The sequence below is a fragment of the Capra hircus genome, unplaced genomic scaffold (assembly GCF_001704415.2).
Source record: "Capra hircus breed San Clemente unplaced genomic scaffold, ASM170441v1, whole genome shotgun sequence".
In the NCBI taxonomy this organism is placed as follows: Eukaryota; Metazoa; Chordata; class Mammalia; order Artiodactyla; family Bovidae; genus Capra; species Capra hircus.
The window spans coordinates 27,940-44,133 of record NW_017189645.1 but is presented as its reverse complement, the minus strand read 5'-3'; the positions used below and the strand labels follow the sequence as shown (position 1 = coordinate 44,133).

General features: G+C 47.0%; 1 protein-coding gene across 1 annotated transcript; it reads right to left on the bottom strand.

Annotated features, from left to right (window-relative positions):
- Positions 1–1,371: 1,371 nt before the first annotated feature.
- Positions 1,372–15,940, bottom strand: LOC108634593 (Niemann-Pick C1 protein-like). Its single transcript, XM_018044614.1, has 4 exons — positions 15,826–15,940; positions 5,044–5,166; positions 3,847–3,953; positions 1,372–1,779 (listed from the first exon to the last, which is right to left on the bottom strand). The coding sequence occupies exons 1-4, from the start codon at positions 15,880–15,882 to the stop codon at positions 1,596–1,598; spliced, it is 471 nt and encodes a 156-aa protein (XP_017900103.1). The 5' UTR covers positions 15,883–15,940; the 3' UTR covers positions 1,372–1,595.
- Positions 15,941–16,194: the final 254 nt, after the last annotated feature.

The window sequence follows — 16,194 nt, the reverse complement described above, 5'->3', positions numbered from 1 at the left end:
CACATCAATTTTAAAAATCTTCATCACCTTAGAAGGAAACCAGAACTTTAACTAATGCTCCTTTATCGTCCCACTCCCTTAAGCCCTAAGCCAACTATTTATCTACTTTCTGTGTCTGCAGATTTTGACTATTCTGGAACATTTTCACATAGTAAATGAATCATGTATAGTTCTTTTGTTGACTGGCTTCTACCCTTAGCATGATGTTTTAAGGTCTATCCATGTTGCAGCATGGATCCTTATTTTCTTTCTGTTTATGGTCAAATAACATTCGATCATATGGATATACCACATTTTGTTTATCTATCTATGTATGTATCAGTTGATGGATATCTGAGTTGTTTCATATAGCCGCCTTTTGGCTATTATGAACATATGTTTTCATTTCTCTTGTGAGTGGAATTGTTGGGTCATATGGGTAATTCCATGTTTAATGGCTTCAGGAACTGCAAGACTGTTTTCCAAAGTGACTACCACTGTTTCACATTCCCACCAGCTGTGATATGAAGGTTCCCATTTGCTCCACATACCTGCCAGAACTTGTCTTTTTATTTCAGCCACCCTACTGCCTGTCAAGTGGTACCTCATTGCAGTTTTGATTTACATTTCCCTGATGATGGATTTTAAGCATCTTTTCATAAACTTACTGACTGTTTGTATAAATAACATCCTCAGAAAAATGTTTGCTCAGATTCTTTGCCCATTTTTTAATTGGGTTATTTTCTTTTTGAGTTGTCAGAGGTCTTTATATATTCTGGACACAAGTCCTTCATTAAATACATGCTTTGCAAATATTTCTGCCTCTTTTTGATGGTGTCCATCCAAAGCGCAAGCTTTTTATTAAATTTTTTGGTTATATTTTTAATTGATCATTATAGTAAGCTGACTACAGTTGCTCTTATAGTCAACAACTTTGCTGAATTCTCATTCTCCATTTTACTGTTTTGGGGCCCGATCTTTATTCAGCTGCATCTAGTCTATCTTTTAATCCACTTGCATGACTATTTCTCATTAACTGGATCTTCCAGTTGGTTCTGTTTCTAATCTGTTCATTCTCTTTCCCTAGGGTCCTACTCTTTCAGAACTCTTTCATTTCGGTCGTTTTCAACAAACACGACGTGGTCTTTTTCAGACCGTTCCGTGATCTTCAGTTGCTGGGATACCTTTCTCCTGTTTGTCACACCTGCTTACTTTCCCTTATGGTGACTGGTTTCTTCACAGGCAAAATCTCTCTCCCAACTAGGTCTCCCTTCCACCCATCTCTGCAGTCTTGCAATAACTCATGAAGTTATGCATTTCATGTCCAACAGAACCAAAGTCCAAATGGTTGCCTAAAATGGATAGAAATAAGCTTGCCACAAACTAAAAATTTCCATGAGGGAACTTACAGTTAGGAAGGAGTTAAAGCAAATACTTTAAGGAGATCGTTTCATAGGTTGTAGCTCAAGTCCCAGAAGACAAGCAAAGCAACAACTCACATTTCCACTGGCATTTCAGTGCTAACGGAACTGAGAACTGTCCTTTTTCACAGAGCTGACAGGACAACTTGATCCACTGTCCTGATATCAAATCTAAAAGAGGGATAATTTAAAAGTTTACTTACCATTGGCAAAACGCTCTCCAACATAGTACTGTAATTCTTTTACATTTGTTCTCGTCTCATTCGTAGTAGGATCAACATAATCTTCAGCCACTGTAACATTCAGAAACTGACTTTGTCGAGGGCTACATGTCAGCTCACAAAACAGGTTCACTAGGTTATAAAAACAGGATGGACATCTAAAGAAAAAGCAGACTATTCTGAATGATCTCGTGGATAACAGGGCCAGCAAAAAGATGATTTAAAATACACAAAGACTATTTAAAATTTATTGTAAATTGGCAAATGGATTACCATAAGGACATATTAAACACAGCAATTCTAAACCTAAAACCTCGTGTTAAAATAAAGACACGTCTTTAAAAACCACCCTAATTACTAACATTTGTGCTGCCCAGATGTAATTTCAAGAACAAATGCTCTCTGAATCCTGCACTTTATAATTCGGTCATGTTTCCTGTATCTTGAAGCCAAAAGGACTTAGGACTACCATGGTGACATTCTGATTGAAGATAAAAAAGGGGGGAAATGAGATTTACACATTAGTGCTTTCATCTCGGAACCTACTGAAGGGCTCTCTTTCAAGCCCCAGATAACCTTAGGCCGTCTCTAAACTCAAGAGGATTCCCCGTGATTAGAGAAGATGAAAGAACAGCAGCGGTGTTCTCCAGCTACATGCATTTCAGAAGCACCTGGTTTTCTTAAGAACCACAAGCTGTCCTCTGTTAAGCTTCTCATGTTGACCAGTTATGTGGCAGAAGCCCTCGGTCTTCCCCTTTAGTTCCCTGTTATCTGCAAAAGCTAGTCCTTCATCAGGCTTGCATTCTTGCAACACAACCAATCCAGACTGCCCCCTATTCTGCTCCCATCCAGATGACCACACATGACACAGAACAAGGATGGTCTGGTCTCGGCCTTCAAAGTGCCGGTCTCGTGGGACACACCTGGCGGTCTGGTGGTTAAGACTCCTCGCTTTCAACGTTAAGAGGCATGGGTTCTATCCCTGGTCAGGGAACTAAACTAAGATCCCACACGCTGCACGGCACGGCCAAAAATAAAACAAAAGCCTGCAGTCTAGTGGAGGAGCAGACACACACACTGACTTGCTTTCAGGAGTCCCACGCTTTACTGTGACAGACAGGAATGACAATTACACCACCTGAACAGAAATCACTCCAGGGGTCCACTGCTTCCTACCACTTTCCAGAAATTACAAACTTCTCTCCATGGCACTCCACTTAACTTCTACAGTCATCAGTTTGGACAGCTGCACGATATTCCATATTAGCATCTAATTGCTCTTACAAATAAAGCTTTGCTGCCTCTGACGACATGGGAAATACTTGGCTATCTTTTGATGTTGATGCCCATAATGCCTCACGTAGAGTAGATGCTAAATAAATGTATTTGGCCGAATGACAGCTTCAATCTGGCTCCAGCAAGAACCATGAGATTTCCTTCCATAAGATACACTGGCCTGATTAGAGTCTCAACTCTAATGCTCTAACCAGATCTATTACTACATTGTATGATGTCCTCACAGAACATACAGAGGGATGGTTTTTCGCTCCACAATGCCAACTGGGAATCTGGCAAGAAACAAGGATGCCCACTGGAGGCCTGTCACCTGCAGTGAGACCTGCATAGAGAAGCACGTGGCCTTCTCTCCACCTGCATCGGGGGCTCACAACGTGCTGCTCGGAAGGCCACCACCAGCTCACTCTTCTCACATTTGAAAACTGCTGGGTAAGCTTGGAGAACATCTATTATGCGGCCCTTTTCACTGCCCCAGTCACAGAGAACACAGTGGACAGCAAACTAACTTTGACAAAACCAGCCAACTCTGCCAGATCAGGCTTGTGAACAGTCCCCAAAGGCAGGCTCCAATGAGGAAGAGAGAACCATGCAGAAAACAGGGGAGGCAGGTGACGCAGGGGACTGTGTGGAGGAGGGTCTGGGGTCAAAGACCCGGGCAGGATCCCCGCAACCTCTCCTCTCCACTGTGCCAAGGGGCTCAAGTCTGAAAGGACCTAGACCCCAGTGCAGGTCCCCTTTGGGGTGAAGACATCTCAGAAGCAAACCAAGTAGCAACTCGGAATGTAACGAGAGCGAGAACGAAGTCTGATCATTACTACTTTATCAGAAGTTCCTCTTTATCTCTGAGAAGTCCTAAGATAGCATTCTTAAAATGAAACAAGAACTAACTTTCAAACCCATTTTCTCTGCATGCCTGGCAGTCAACCCACCTGGACAGAAACTGCAGAGGCAGCTGCAGGTTGTCTTTCAGTGTGTGAAGCTGCTGGACATCACAGCAAAGCCTGACTTCGCCAAAGAAGAACCCTGGACAGAGCTCCTTTCGGGAGAGAAAACATGAACATCAGAGTAGCCAAGTTAAATTAACACAAACGCTCTTCAAAGAGATCACTTTATGCACATCATCCTTTTTTAGGTACACAAGGATGACACCTATTTGCAAAGTTCTTGCAGAATTCTTTTAAAAGGCGATCAAACTGGGATGACCCAGAGAGAAGATATGGGGAGGGAGGTGAGAGGGGGCTCAGGGTTGGGAATTCATGTACACCCGTGATGGATTCATAACAATGTAGGGCAAAACCAATACAGTATTGTAAAGTAAAAAAATAAACATTTTTTTAAAGATAAATAAATAAAAGGGGATCAAATTTCCTCTAGATAACCAGCAATTCACAAAAGTAGAGGCAGTACAGACATTTCCATTTTTTTTCTTATTGGGAAGCTCGCTCTCTTTCCTTGACAATCATTTTACCTCTTTTTCGGTTACTTGGTTATGTTTAACCAGAATGCTATTTTCTGTGAGTCACTCCAGAAAAAGTCAAATGCCTTTAAAAATTGTGATGGAAGAAGCAAATAAGTCCAGAAGACCTGCTACCGTGTCAGCTGGATTTTAGATAACTGCAGCCTCTAAAGCCAGCCTTTTAACCTGGATTTTTCCAGTTCTTTTCTAATATCCCTGTGTATCAGGGATGGTAAAAGAGACAAGAAACAGATTCCTGGTGGCAGTCAAAGGTCACAGGCTCTCACTGGAAACTGGAGGAACCTCGAAAGTGAACAGAGGACAAGCGAGTCACAGCCACTCAGCAGCCTTGTCTAGGAACAAAAGGGACTAACTCTGAGTAACTCTGAGTGTATTTTGAAGAAGCTGCAAAGAGCAACATGGGAGGTACCAAGACCACGTCCCTCAGTAGTAACCTGCTACTGGGAAACTTTATGAGCAAAGGATAGTCAACCCCAGAAAAATGACGCCTGCAGAGTTAGTATGTTATCTTCTCTGTGCTACAGGTGAGAATCTGGGACAAGAGAAGCCCATTCATTCCACCTCTACCCCCACCCCACGGGGAATATTTACAGTGTAACTGCAGAGGATCTCTGATTAGTGTTTCGTGTTCCCAAGACTGCTCACTCACCTGCACTAGGTCATAGCCATTATGTGGCAATGGATTTGGTGGCCCAGAATATCTGCAGTTGTATCTCTTATCTCCAGATGCGATTCCACACTCCCCATACCAAATGCAGGATTGTGAAAATACCTGCAAAAGTCAACAGAAAACGGTTCATTAGGGCCTCAGGGATAACACAAATTTCAACAGCAAAAAATGCCCTCATTCACAGAAGCGTCCAACAGTACCTGCCAAGCGAAGTAAAAGCCAGAGGCACCAGTTAGTTGAACATTTTGAAAGCATTAATTAAACCCAAAGCTCAATGCTGGAGAAGACTCTTGAGAGTCCCTTGGACAGAAAGGCCATCAAACCAGTCAATCCTAAAGGAAATCAACCCTGAATATTCATTGGAAGGACTGGTACTGAAGATGAAGCTCCAATACTTTGGCCACCTGATATGAAGAGCTGACTTCATACTGGAAAAGACCCTGAGGCTGGGAAACAGTGAGGGCAGGAGGAGAAGCGGGAGGCAGAGGATGAGATGGTTGGATGGCATCATCAACTCAACGGACAAGAGTCTGAACAAACTCCAGGAGACAGTGAAGGACAGGGAAGCCGAGCATGTCACAGTCCATGGGGGCACAAAAGAGGTGGACACCACTTAGCGAATGAACAACAACAAAGTCCAAAACGGACTTGTGAAGTCAATCAGCAAAGTAATAGAAATTACTTACGTGATTTCTACTTCCTGCTAGGTTATTTATTAAGGGGAAGTGACAGTTCCATACAAGAATCACTATCAATCAGTGTAGAGGAAAGCAAGATAGTACGCCAGTCTATGATTACTAAGGCTCTATTTTTCCACATCAGGATAAGGAACTGAGTCAGGTGTAAATAATGAAAGAACAGTTCCATATCTGCTAAGGTTAATTAATATCAGCACACCATGAGTTATGTAGGAAAAAAAAAAACCAACCCATGAGGAGGAGGAACAGGAATGAGTATCTTGTCCTTGAGTTTAAGTAAAACGCAAGAAATGTGCATACTTTAAGGAAAATCATCTCAGAATCTTGAAAACATGTAAAACCTCTTGCATAAAGATTTCTCAAGGGCCATTCCTATTCCCCATGTGAGAGTCACATGGCATCAGAAAAGTCAGGGGGGTGCACGAGTATGACTCATCTCGTTAGCAAGGCCACCAAGCTCCGCCAAGCTGGCCAGGGTCACGGCTGGCATGACTGTGCAGTCAGCTGTCCCTGGTAGGGAAACAGCGGCTTTTGAGAAGTAACCATGGCTTCCTGAGGTGCCTGATGGAAAAGCCATTTTTGAAAAATGGGCACAGATGCAAGACAGTGAACTGTCTCCAGGGACAAGGGCACGTGACCCATACACCCTGCAAGGAGCTGAGCGGCGCTGGTCCCTGATGAAAAGACACGAACCTCTCAACAGACCCTGAAAACATGGGAGGAAAAGCAGGCAGGAGATGGAGGGGTGCTGGGGGGGAAATCTAAGGGCCCACAAGACTTGTCTCTGAATTCATCCTTTCGATATTTTAAACCAGCAATTATGACTTAACCTCAGCTTGATTCATTAAGCCATAGGTTTAGGCCACAAGGGAGGGAGGGAATTTATACAAATGAGGAAGCGACAAGCATTCAGCAATGCCACGTCCCAAACCTTTGGCAAGAACTTACAAAATTCCACCATTCCTATATAAAAAGAATCATAATTTTGTCTGTAAACCCAGGGGTTCTAGGAAAAGTACTGCTCTTTCCGATTCTGGGTTTCCCACTAAAAGGCCATCATCCATCTACTGAAGTGTGGAAAGGCAAGTAAGCCAAGGAGGGTAACAACTACTGATGTTGACCTGTAACTTACATACTAGGGACCCACCCTTTGGAATTCTCACCTCACCCCACCCCACCCCTCTTGCACAGAATTCTCAACAGACCAACAGGGCAAGCAGGTGCTGGCCAAGGGGCACTCGGGCTCATCACCCGCAGGAGTGACAGGAATCCAGTCAAAGAAAACCCCCGCACCTCTCGCATGACTAACAGACGGGCATCTGGAGTCTCTGCTCCCCTTCCTCAGCACTCGGCGCTCTACGGGACAATAAAGATGACCCAATGCTCTCTGGGTCCTATTTACAAGGTCACCCTTCATAATCTACACCATCTGTTTCAAAGCAAAGGTGTTTCTACCCACCAGGCAGAAGAGATGGGGCTGGAGAACGAGCTTGAGGGGCAGGAGCTCAGGAGTCCTGGGCCCTGATCCTTAATAAATGCTGAGCCCAGCTGCACCTGGAGCGAGTCACCCAGCTGTGCTGAGGAGGAGTCTCCCGCCTCCTACTCACTCCTGACCACCCCCGACCCCGGTTACGGCACAGTTCAGGTGGGAAGACTGAATTCAGGAATAAATGAGAAAGCACTTAGAAAGCCAGAAAGCACCACCCATCAAATGGAAGGAATCATTCTCCAGGTTTTCCGAGAAGTATATGGGACTTCACCAAAGAGGTTCAAAGACCTGAACAAAATAAACAAGCTGAAGCTTCTTCCAGGCCAGGAAAAAACTGGGCTTGAGTCGTTGCTCTTGTGTGCTTTCCCAAGTCATCTGCTTGAAGAGGCATGAACCAGAGAGGCCCAAAGGTGCTCACAGGCCACCTGCTGGGTGTCAGGCACTGCTTTAACTGCTCTCACCTTGTGAACCCAACACAACCTTACAGCATGAGTGAGAGGGCAGTGTTTTGTTTTGTTTTTTTCTTCTTCTTTTCTTGGTTGCCCCATGCCAGGTGAGATTAGCTCCTCGAACAGGAACAGAACCCCTGCCCCCTGCAGTGGAAGCCTGGAGTCTTAACCACTGGACCACCACTGAAGTCCCTAGAAGGTGCTATTATTACGCACAATTTACAGATGAACAAACAGAAGCAGAGAGTTTGAATCCAAGAGCAGCAGAGGCAGGATTCAAACCAGAACATTCTAGTTCCAAAAACAGACTCTCAACAAGATACAATTAACCCTTTAATGAAGGTCCTTGCTCTGGCATCTGCCTCCCCCAACCCTGTGTGCAGGCACGCAACCCTCTGAGCTCACTTGCATGGCTGCACCGGTGGGGGAGGCCTCGTGCCCACCTCCAGTCTCTCTCTCCGCCTCCCCTGGGCTCAACTACAGCTGAAACCCAAGCGCCTCCTTCTGCCCCAGGCCTGGCAGCTGCCACTGTCCCAAGCCTCTGCAGGGACCTCCACCACCTGGCCCTACTCTCGTCCACATGTTCAACCTCATCTCCATGTTGGTCCTTTCACCTGCTCCTCCCATAAAGGTGGCCCCATTTCCTTCCCCGCTCAAAACTCCCCTCCAGCTACACTTCCAACCACAACAGCTGAGATGCTCACAAGGAAACAGATCCTTCCTCCATCACCAGGCCCTCTTCAGCAGGGTTTAAAGCCCAGGGTCCTCTCCACCAGCCTCTGGGAAGCCTCTCTGGTGCAGTCTCCCCCACCCTTGCCTTCCCTGAACCCTCCCCTGGGAGCCCACAGGCCTCCTCTGTCCACCTCATCACCTCCCTCCACCTGGTCTGTTCCCACGGACACTACCTCCACCACCCCCACCCCTGGCACCTGGCAGCCAGCCACTGGCTAAGGGTGCCCCCGTCAGCTCAACCCCACAACAGGTCTGTGAATCTGGTACTAAAATAACACCATTTCACAGATGAGGAAACTGAGGGTTACACAGGCAGGTAAAGCGACTCCTCTGAGGCCACATCTGAGAAATGGGAGAGCCAGGCCTGGCTGGTTTGGAAGCTGGAGCGCTTCCTCCTTATGCTGCACCGGGGTCACTCCTCCGTGGACAACTGACTGGGCCGTGCTCATCTCTGCAGCCACTCTAGAACCTAGCTGCAGTCTCAATGACCGGAATTTCCAGTCTCCAAATGGCCACAACACTGCATCGGCCAGGACTTTATTAACAAAGACGAGGGCTGCACCTTGAGATCCCTGGAAGATTCCCTGGAATGTGAGGGTGGCAGGAGCCGACACCCAGACCAAGGGCTTGGGCACAGGCCACACACCTGTCTTCCAGGGAACCACGTGATTTCCAAAGGCAAGGTGACAGGGTGAGAGTGCCTTTACTGATAACAAGAACACCTGTTGCTGCTTCATACCCATACTCCCCTGGAAGGGCAGATCCTGCTGATACTGAAAGTCACCAAGGTTTGACTTCTGCCATGACTCCAAGGGGGGCTTCCCTGCTGGCTCAGAGGTAAAGAATCCACATGCAATGCAGGAGATTCAAGTTCGATCCCTGGGTCGGGAAGATCACCTGGAGAAGGGCATGGCAACCCACTCCAGTATTCTTGCCTGGCGATTCCCATGGACAGAGGAGCCTGGTGGGCTTCTGCCGGGAGCCGCCACGGGAGATCCCGCCCATGACAAGGTCATGTGAAAGAGAACTGTTAAGCAAGGTTGCAGAACTCAAGGGGCTCCCTAGGCTTTCTCGAGCATCTATCCCAAAACCAGAATCTGTCTGTTTCACTGTTTCATGACTTTCACCAACTCCTCTGACATTAACAGGGGGCTAACACTGACCACCTTTCTCTGGAGAAAATCAACTTAGGGCTATAGCTAATAAGTCTCCTGGACGTGAGAGGAATATTTCAAATCAAACCCCCTCTGTTAGCATTCTAGCTTGCTCGGCAGGTATATCCAGACTCTTACAGCTACGCATGTGATTATTTACAGCCTCCCAACTGTGAGAGGCACGGAAAGCCTAAAACATAGAGCCATTCAAAGAGTTTAAAGTTATTAGAGTAGTGCTGATGTAGGATTTCATTATTGGGCCAATGCTTGTTGCTATGTTCCCATATCTCTTATCCACCGTGCACCTGGGAATGCATTAGTTAACATAGTGAGAATGTAAGAAAAACAAGTGTAGCCTTGAATTTAACCATATCACTTTTGAGCTCATTGGTTCTTTCTTGTAACTCACTGCACCTTTGCTCTGTGAAAAACGTAACTCTGTTTGGCATTTTCTAAGGCTGACATAGATTAGAAATATAAAGAAAAAACACTTTGAGGGAAAAAAGTTTTCTGGTTGAGCAGCCTTTATCAAAAGAGGGTCATAAAATGTTCACAGGCCTCCAAGGCCAGAAGATACTATACACAACATCATTTGTGGAAAAGGCATGCAGAGAAAATCCTGGTTTCAATAAGGGCAAAACTGCTGGAATGTTTGGGCTGACTCTGTATGACCTTGCATCTTTCATTTCCCTCTATGTACAAAAAAAGTATATAAGTACCTTTTGAAAATAAAGTAATTGGGCCTTGCTCACTGAGGCAGCTTGGCCTCCCCGTGTCAATCATTCCCTCTGTCTCCCTCTCACTTTTTCAGGCTGATCCCTTGGAGCATAGAGGCTCCCTGCGTTCACTTATCTGCCCGGGTTTCTAAGACCTGAACGGGAAGACGTTCTGCATCTTCACTCCCTCAGGAGACTCGGGAAGACGTTCTGCATCTTCACTCCCTCAGGAGAATCGGAGGGACCCTGTCGCTTCCTTGAACAGGGCAAACTCCTTGTCTCAAAGTTTTATCGGTTCTTTTGTAAACCAAGGAATATCAGCCTCTTTCTCTCCTCTATTTTCTTATCTTTAACATTCTTTCCTTATCTCTCTCTAAATCAATCGCTGGTGCCGTTTCTCCTTCGGGTTTCCCTGGATCCTGCGGGGGCTGGACCCCGGCAGGCTTCAGTCCAAGAGGTCGCAAAGAGTCGGATACAATTGAGCGACTACACACACACCCACAGCTCCAAGGGCACCAGACCACATGTGAGCTCAGCGTTGGAGATGGTTGGTGGTGGCTGCACGACACGTGATATACCTAATGTTCCTGACTGCACTTTAAAACTATGAACTTTATGTGTATTTTGACATAAAACATGAGCTCAGATGTCCTTCACTACTTGAGAGAAAGTCTAGTGGCAAGGACTTCAGAGAGCATGTTCTTGGTTATACTGAGATTAAATAGAGTAGAGTGACCATCAGTTGAAACACCATGGATCTGAATGTCACTAACACGCCCAGCATCTCTAGTAATAAGTGTTGCAAAAGCGCCACTGAGCGGGGCAGTGGGGTAGGGTGGGGGGGGTGGGGTGGGGACAAGCCCAAAGAAGGATAATTCTTCCTAGTTCATCTCATGGGCACTGACCAGTCTCTTACAGGGTGACTCGTGACCACAAGAACTATCTTATTTAAGCATTTAAACATTTGACCGATTCCTAAGAAGTCAAAAATAGATGACTGTAGATTTTAATTACAGAATACCCACCGATCACAATTATTCTGACATCACAAGTATACGTGAGATAACAGGGGGCGCCCCCCTCAGCTCTCCACCCCTATCCCATTCCTCAGGTTTAACAAATGTTGATGTATTAGATCCTGGTCTTCCAGGTTTTCAATTTCCCCCAATAGGTAAACCTATATAGCACCTACGCAAACACAAGTGAATTCACTTTTAAACACATATTCTCAAGCAAATCTCAATTACCCTCCATGACTGGCTCTACTTCAACTTACTGTATTTATCCTGGTCCCCAAGGACAGACTTAGCCCTTGTCTGCTGTCCCTTGTTTTCTCCACAGATTTCAGTCTCCCCCTAACCCCCACATCTTGGGACAGCCTCCCTTTTTACAAGCCTCACCCAAGACTCACTGCCAACAATGAATTTCACTCTGACTCTTTTCACCTGGTCTGGGTGAGCTGTCCTGGGGAGAGGGAGGTGGTGCTATTATTATGTCCAACTTACAGATGAACAAACCTCAGATGTGGCCTCAGAGGTGCTCACGGGCATCCCTCCTCAATGCTCAAGCCACCAGGCATCCTGCACCAAGAGCTCTGTACACTTCCGTTCCATAAGCTCCCCTGTGGACCAACCAGGACTAGCTGGATAAACTTTTCCTTTTTTCTTTTTAATTTAATATTTATTTATTTGGGCTTCCCTGGTGGCTCAGACTGAAGAATCTGCCTGCAATGTGGGGGACCTGCGCTGGATTTCTGAGTTGGGAAGATCCCACTGCAGTGGCAACCCACTCCAGTATTCTTGCCTGGACAATCCCATGGAGAGAGGAGCCCGGCGGGCTACAGTCTATGTGGTCAAAAAGAGTCGGACATGACTGAGTGACTAACACACATACACACACACATACGTGTTTATTTGGCTGAACTGGGTCTTAGTTTTGGCTCCTGGGATCTTTGTTGCAGCATTTGGACTCTTTAGTTGCAGTACTTGGGGTTTCTTTCCCTGACCAGGGGTGGAACCCAGGCCTGCTGCATTGGGAGCACAGAATCTTAGCCATTGGACCACCCCGGGAAGTTCCTAACTTTTCCTAAGACAGCCAGATACCGTATTAAATATGGTAGGCTTGTGAGCCCAAAGGTGTCTGTGGTACATACTCAATCTTGTCTGCTGTAACTCAAAAGTAACCACAAACAGCAGGTAAAACATGGGCATGGGTATGTCCCAAGAAAACCATCCACAACTAATTTGCAGGCTCCTGCTCCAGGATGAAACAGAATTCATATATTTATGAGAATGGAGAAGTTGTGTATGTGGGCAGAGGTTGCGAGAGTATTTTCTTGCTGGTGTCTTGACTCCCCTGTAAGACTGTAGAATCCTAAAGGGCAGAGCTTGGGGGTTATACTTCCTCTGAAATCTTAATATCTCATCCAGTGCTCCCTGATTCAGAAAACATTCAAACGTACATGACGAGTTAAAGGAGCTTCACTGGATTATGTAAGAAGTGACTTTGGCTTTAACACAGAATCTAGTACAAGGCTAGGATGTCTCTTGGAGAAGGCAATGGCACCCCACTCCAGTACTCTTGCCTGGAAAATCCCATGGGCGGAGGAGCCTGGTAAGCTGCAGTTCATGCGGTCGCTAAGAGTCGGACACGACTAAGCGACTTCACTTTCACTTTGCACTTTCATGCATTGGAGAAGGAAATGGCAACCCACTCCAGTGTTCTTGCCTGGAGAATCCCAGGGACAGAGGAGCCTAGTGGGCTGCCGTCTATGGGGTCGCACAGCGTCGGACATTACTGAAGCGACTTAGCAGCAGCAGGATGTCTCTACTTTTAAAGGTTAGGCTATATGGCTTTTTCACAACATGCTCTAAAATTTAATTAATGGATATGTGACTGCATAGGGAAGTATCTTTCAATAATAATAGGAATAGCTCAGGACAGTTTTAAAAAGAAAATTCCCCTGCTGCTATATGTCAGCAACTCTGGCTGACTCTAATTGGGAGCTCCATGAAAGCACATCTCATCACATGGAGAAGCTCTGATCATCAGCAACAGAATCCTATCCTTTAGGCTATTAAGTAACTCATGTTCAGTTGCTCACTGAACATCAACCGGGTTCTGGGCACAAAGCTGAATCAGTTCTCCTTCCTCGCCTGGGTTCTCTATCAGACACCCCATGGAGTAGCATCGCAGACTTTTACAGGTAAGAAAACTAGAGCTCAGAGAGGATTCTCCAAGGTCACCTGGCTGGTAAGTAACAAAAGCAATAATGAGAACCAAGGTTTTGAATGCTAAGGTAGGCATACTCCCTCCCATTCCCCCCACCATGCCCATCCCACAGCTGCTGCACTGTTTGAACTCAAGCTCGGCTTGTACACTGATGTATCCTTAGATTGTGACAACATGCCAGGGATGTGCTGGTCTGTCCAACTCGTGACTACCCTTTACGTACAACTCCAGGGAGCTGTTAAGCCCTGACTCACTTCCTCAGGATCCAGGACTGTCCCCAGCCCCATGCCTGTAACCTGGCCAGCCCACGCAGGTGGAGTGCAGGGCCTGGTCCCTTCACCTCTGCTGATGTCCTGGATGAGGAAAGCTCCAGCAGAACCTGGAGACATGCCCAGCTTCAGCTCTGGCGAGAGCTGGAATACCAGGGCTAGTCTGGCCAGGCAGGATAATCCAGGACAAGGGTAGTGGGGGTGGCCTGGAGAATGCTGTCCAGAGATTAAGCTTTGTATCCTTGGAGTCAGGTAGGCAGATCAAATAAATATGACAGGACATGTCGGGTGGAGGCTGGACTGGTCAGACTTTTACTGACACAACTCTCTGGAATTCTGTTTTATAGCCAATCTGGGATAAACGTATCCACATAACAAATGATAATTTGTGTGAGCACCAGGCACACCTTCAGATGGGTATTTAAGATACATTTTAGAGGATCTCATTATGGTCTCTCTCCTGACTGTAATTTTTAAAGTTTTTTTGTTTTTTGTTTTCTCTTGAGGAACTTGGACCATAATGAGGCCTAGGTAGGAATTAAGCCATTAAAACTGTTTTTCCTAAGGAGATCAGGAATGAGTTCCTCTTTCAGCCTGAGGGAGCCAATCTTAAATACAACAGAAGTTTTTCCAATTCATATTCACAGACCTTCTCAAGGCTTCCAGGTGTTTTGCAAGCCACTTGTGACCAACCTCTGACCTACTCCAGAGGTCCTAGGAGGAGAGGCACTGATGGATTTCAGAGATAAGTTAAAGCTACTTAACCAGAAGCCTGCCTATTAGATCCTGACCTAAAACCGAAAGGAAGCCGAACAGCTGTATTTTCAAAGCAAATAACTGCTACCATTTTTTGAGTTTTTACTACTGTGATGAGGCCCCTCCACACCATGTTACTTCAGAATCCCAATAATCCTATGATGTGTTGTTTATCTTCAGTAAAAGTTCGGCTTGGAAGAGTAATGAGCCCAAAGCCACAGAGCTAGCAGGTGGTCTACAGGTTGACCCCATTCCAAACCACCTCCGAAAACCTGCTTTTCTCTGCCTCTCCTCCCCACCAGGCACCAGACATGTGCTCATCCAGAAGCCCACACGGCTAGCCAACCCCGTCCACCCCACCACAGGAGGCCCTTCCCAGGTCAGCCTCACCCAACCCCTGCTGAGAACGATATGGTTCAAAGAGAGGTTTTTCTAGTGCAGGGAACCCCTTCATCAGCCTTCCCCTGTGACTCACTCCACCCTCATCGTAGACACACGCCTACGAGTGGGCACCAGGGCTCGGGATTCCCACTGGACCTGGTTTAATCAGCAGTAGATCCTTAGACATCCCCCACAACATCCAACCACACAGTTTTCAAGGAGAAAACTGTAGATACACAAATAGCAGTGAGGTGCTCACGCCCAAGGCTACCAAAGCAAGGGAAAGCAGACCCAAGGGGCCAGGACTGGGAGTTCCAGGCCCATCCTCCCCAGGCCTAGGTTTGTGACAAGGCGAAATTCAATTAACCCCCCCCCCCTCCCCACTTGCGGGCCTCCGTTCCCATGGATGTAAAGGGAGCCGGTAAGAAGTAACTTGCCTTCTCTGGAAGACCTAGTTGCCTTACGCGAAGCACTCAGGTGAGTTCCGATTTGGTGCCGGACCAACCTTTATTTACCTCCCCACTTTCTTTCATCTTTAGGGGAGAAGTCAGATCTCCTAAACAAATGTACAAAGAATTCCTGTATAATGGCAGAATGAAGGGGGTGGGGAGGCAGGTTAAAATGATAAGAATCCTATCCCTTTCTACCCATTTTCTTCCTCTCTTTTTGATCCCACATCCTAAACCCAGAAATCAGATGACCACGGATGAAATGAGTTCAAAACAGGTCAGACAGGCAGCCCCCCGCTGCCACCGTCCTCCAGACCACTGGGAAGAGGACGTGGCCGGAGAAAGGCACCGGAGTCGCGGCACAGACCGCCGCCCTCCCCGACTCGCGGCCCCACCACGTCCCCCACAGCTCGCCCGGGTCGCCGGCGGCCACTCACCTGCGCCGGGCAGAACAGCAGCAGGAGGAGGCCGAGGGCTGGGCCGCGCACGCTCATGCTGCCGCGGCGACGGGCTGCGGAGGTCTGACAGACTTGGCTCCCACTTCTGGGTGGAACCGTCCGAGCCGAGAACCGGTCCTGGGGCGAGGGCGGGGCAGGGGCGGGGCTAGTGGGGCCCGGACCGCTTCTTGTCACGGCCGGTTCCCAGTCCCCGCTCTGCACTAACTCCGCCTCAGCCGCGGCGTGGGGCCAAGGACTAAGCGACCCGGGCAGAGCTGAACATCTGGAGTCCGGCCTGGGAAGGATATTTCTGGGGTTGTCGCAACAGTGTGTGGTTTGATGCTTGAACTCCTTTCTCCCCTTTTTGTC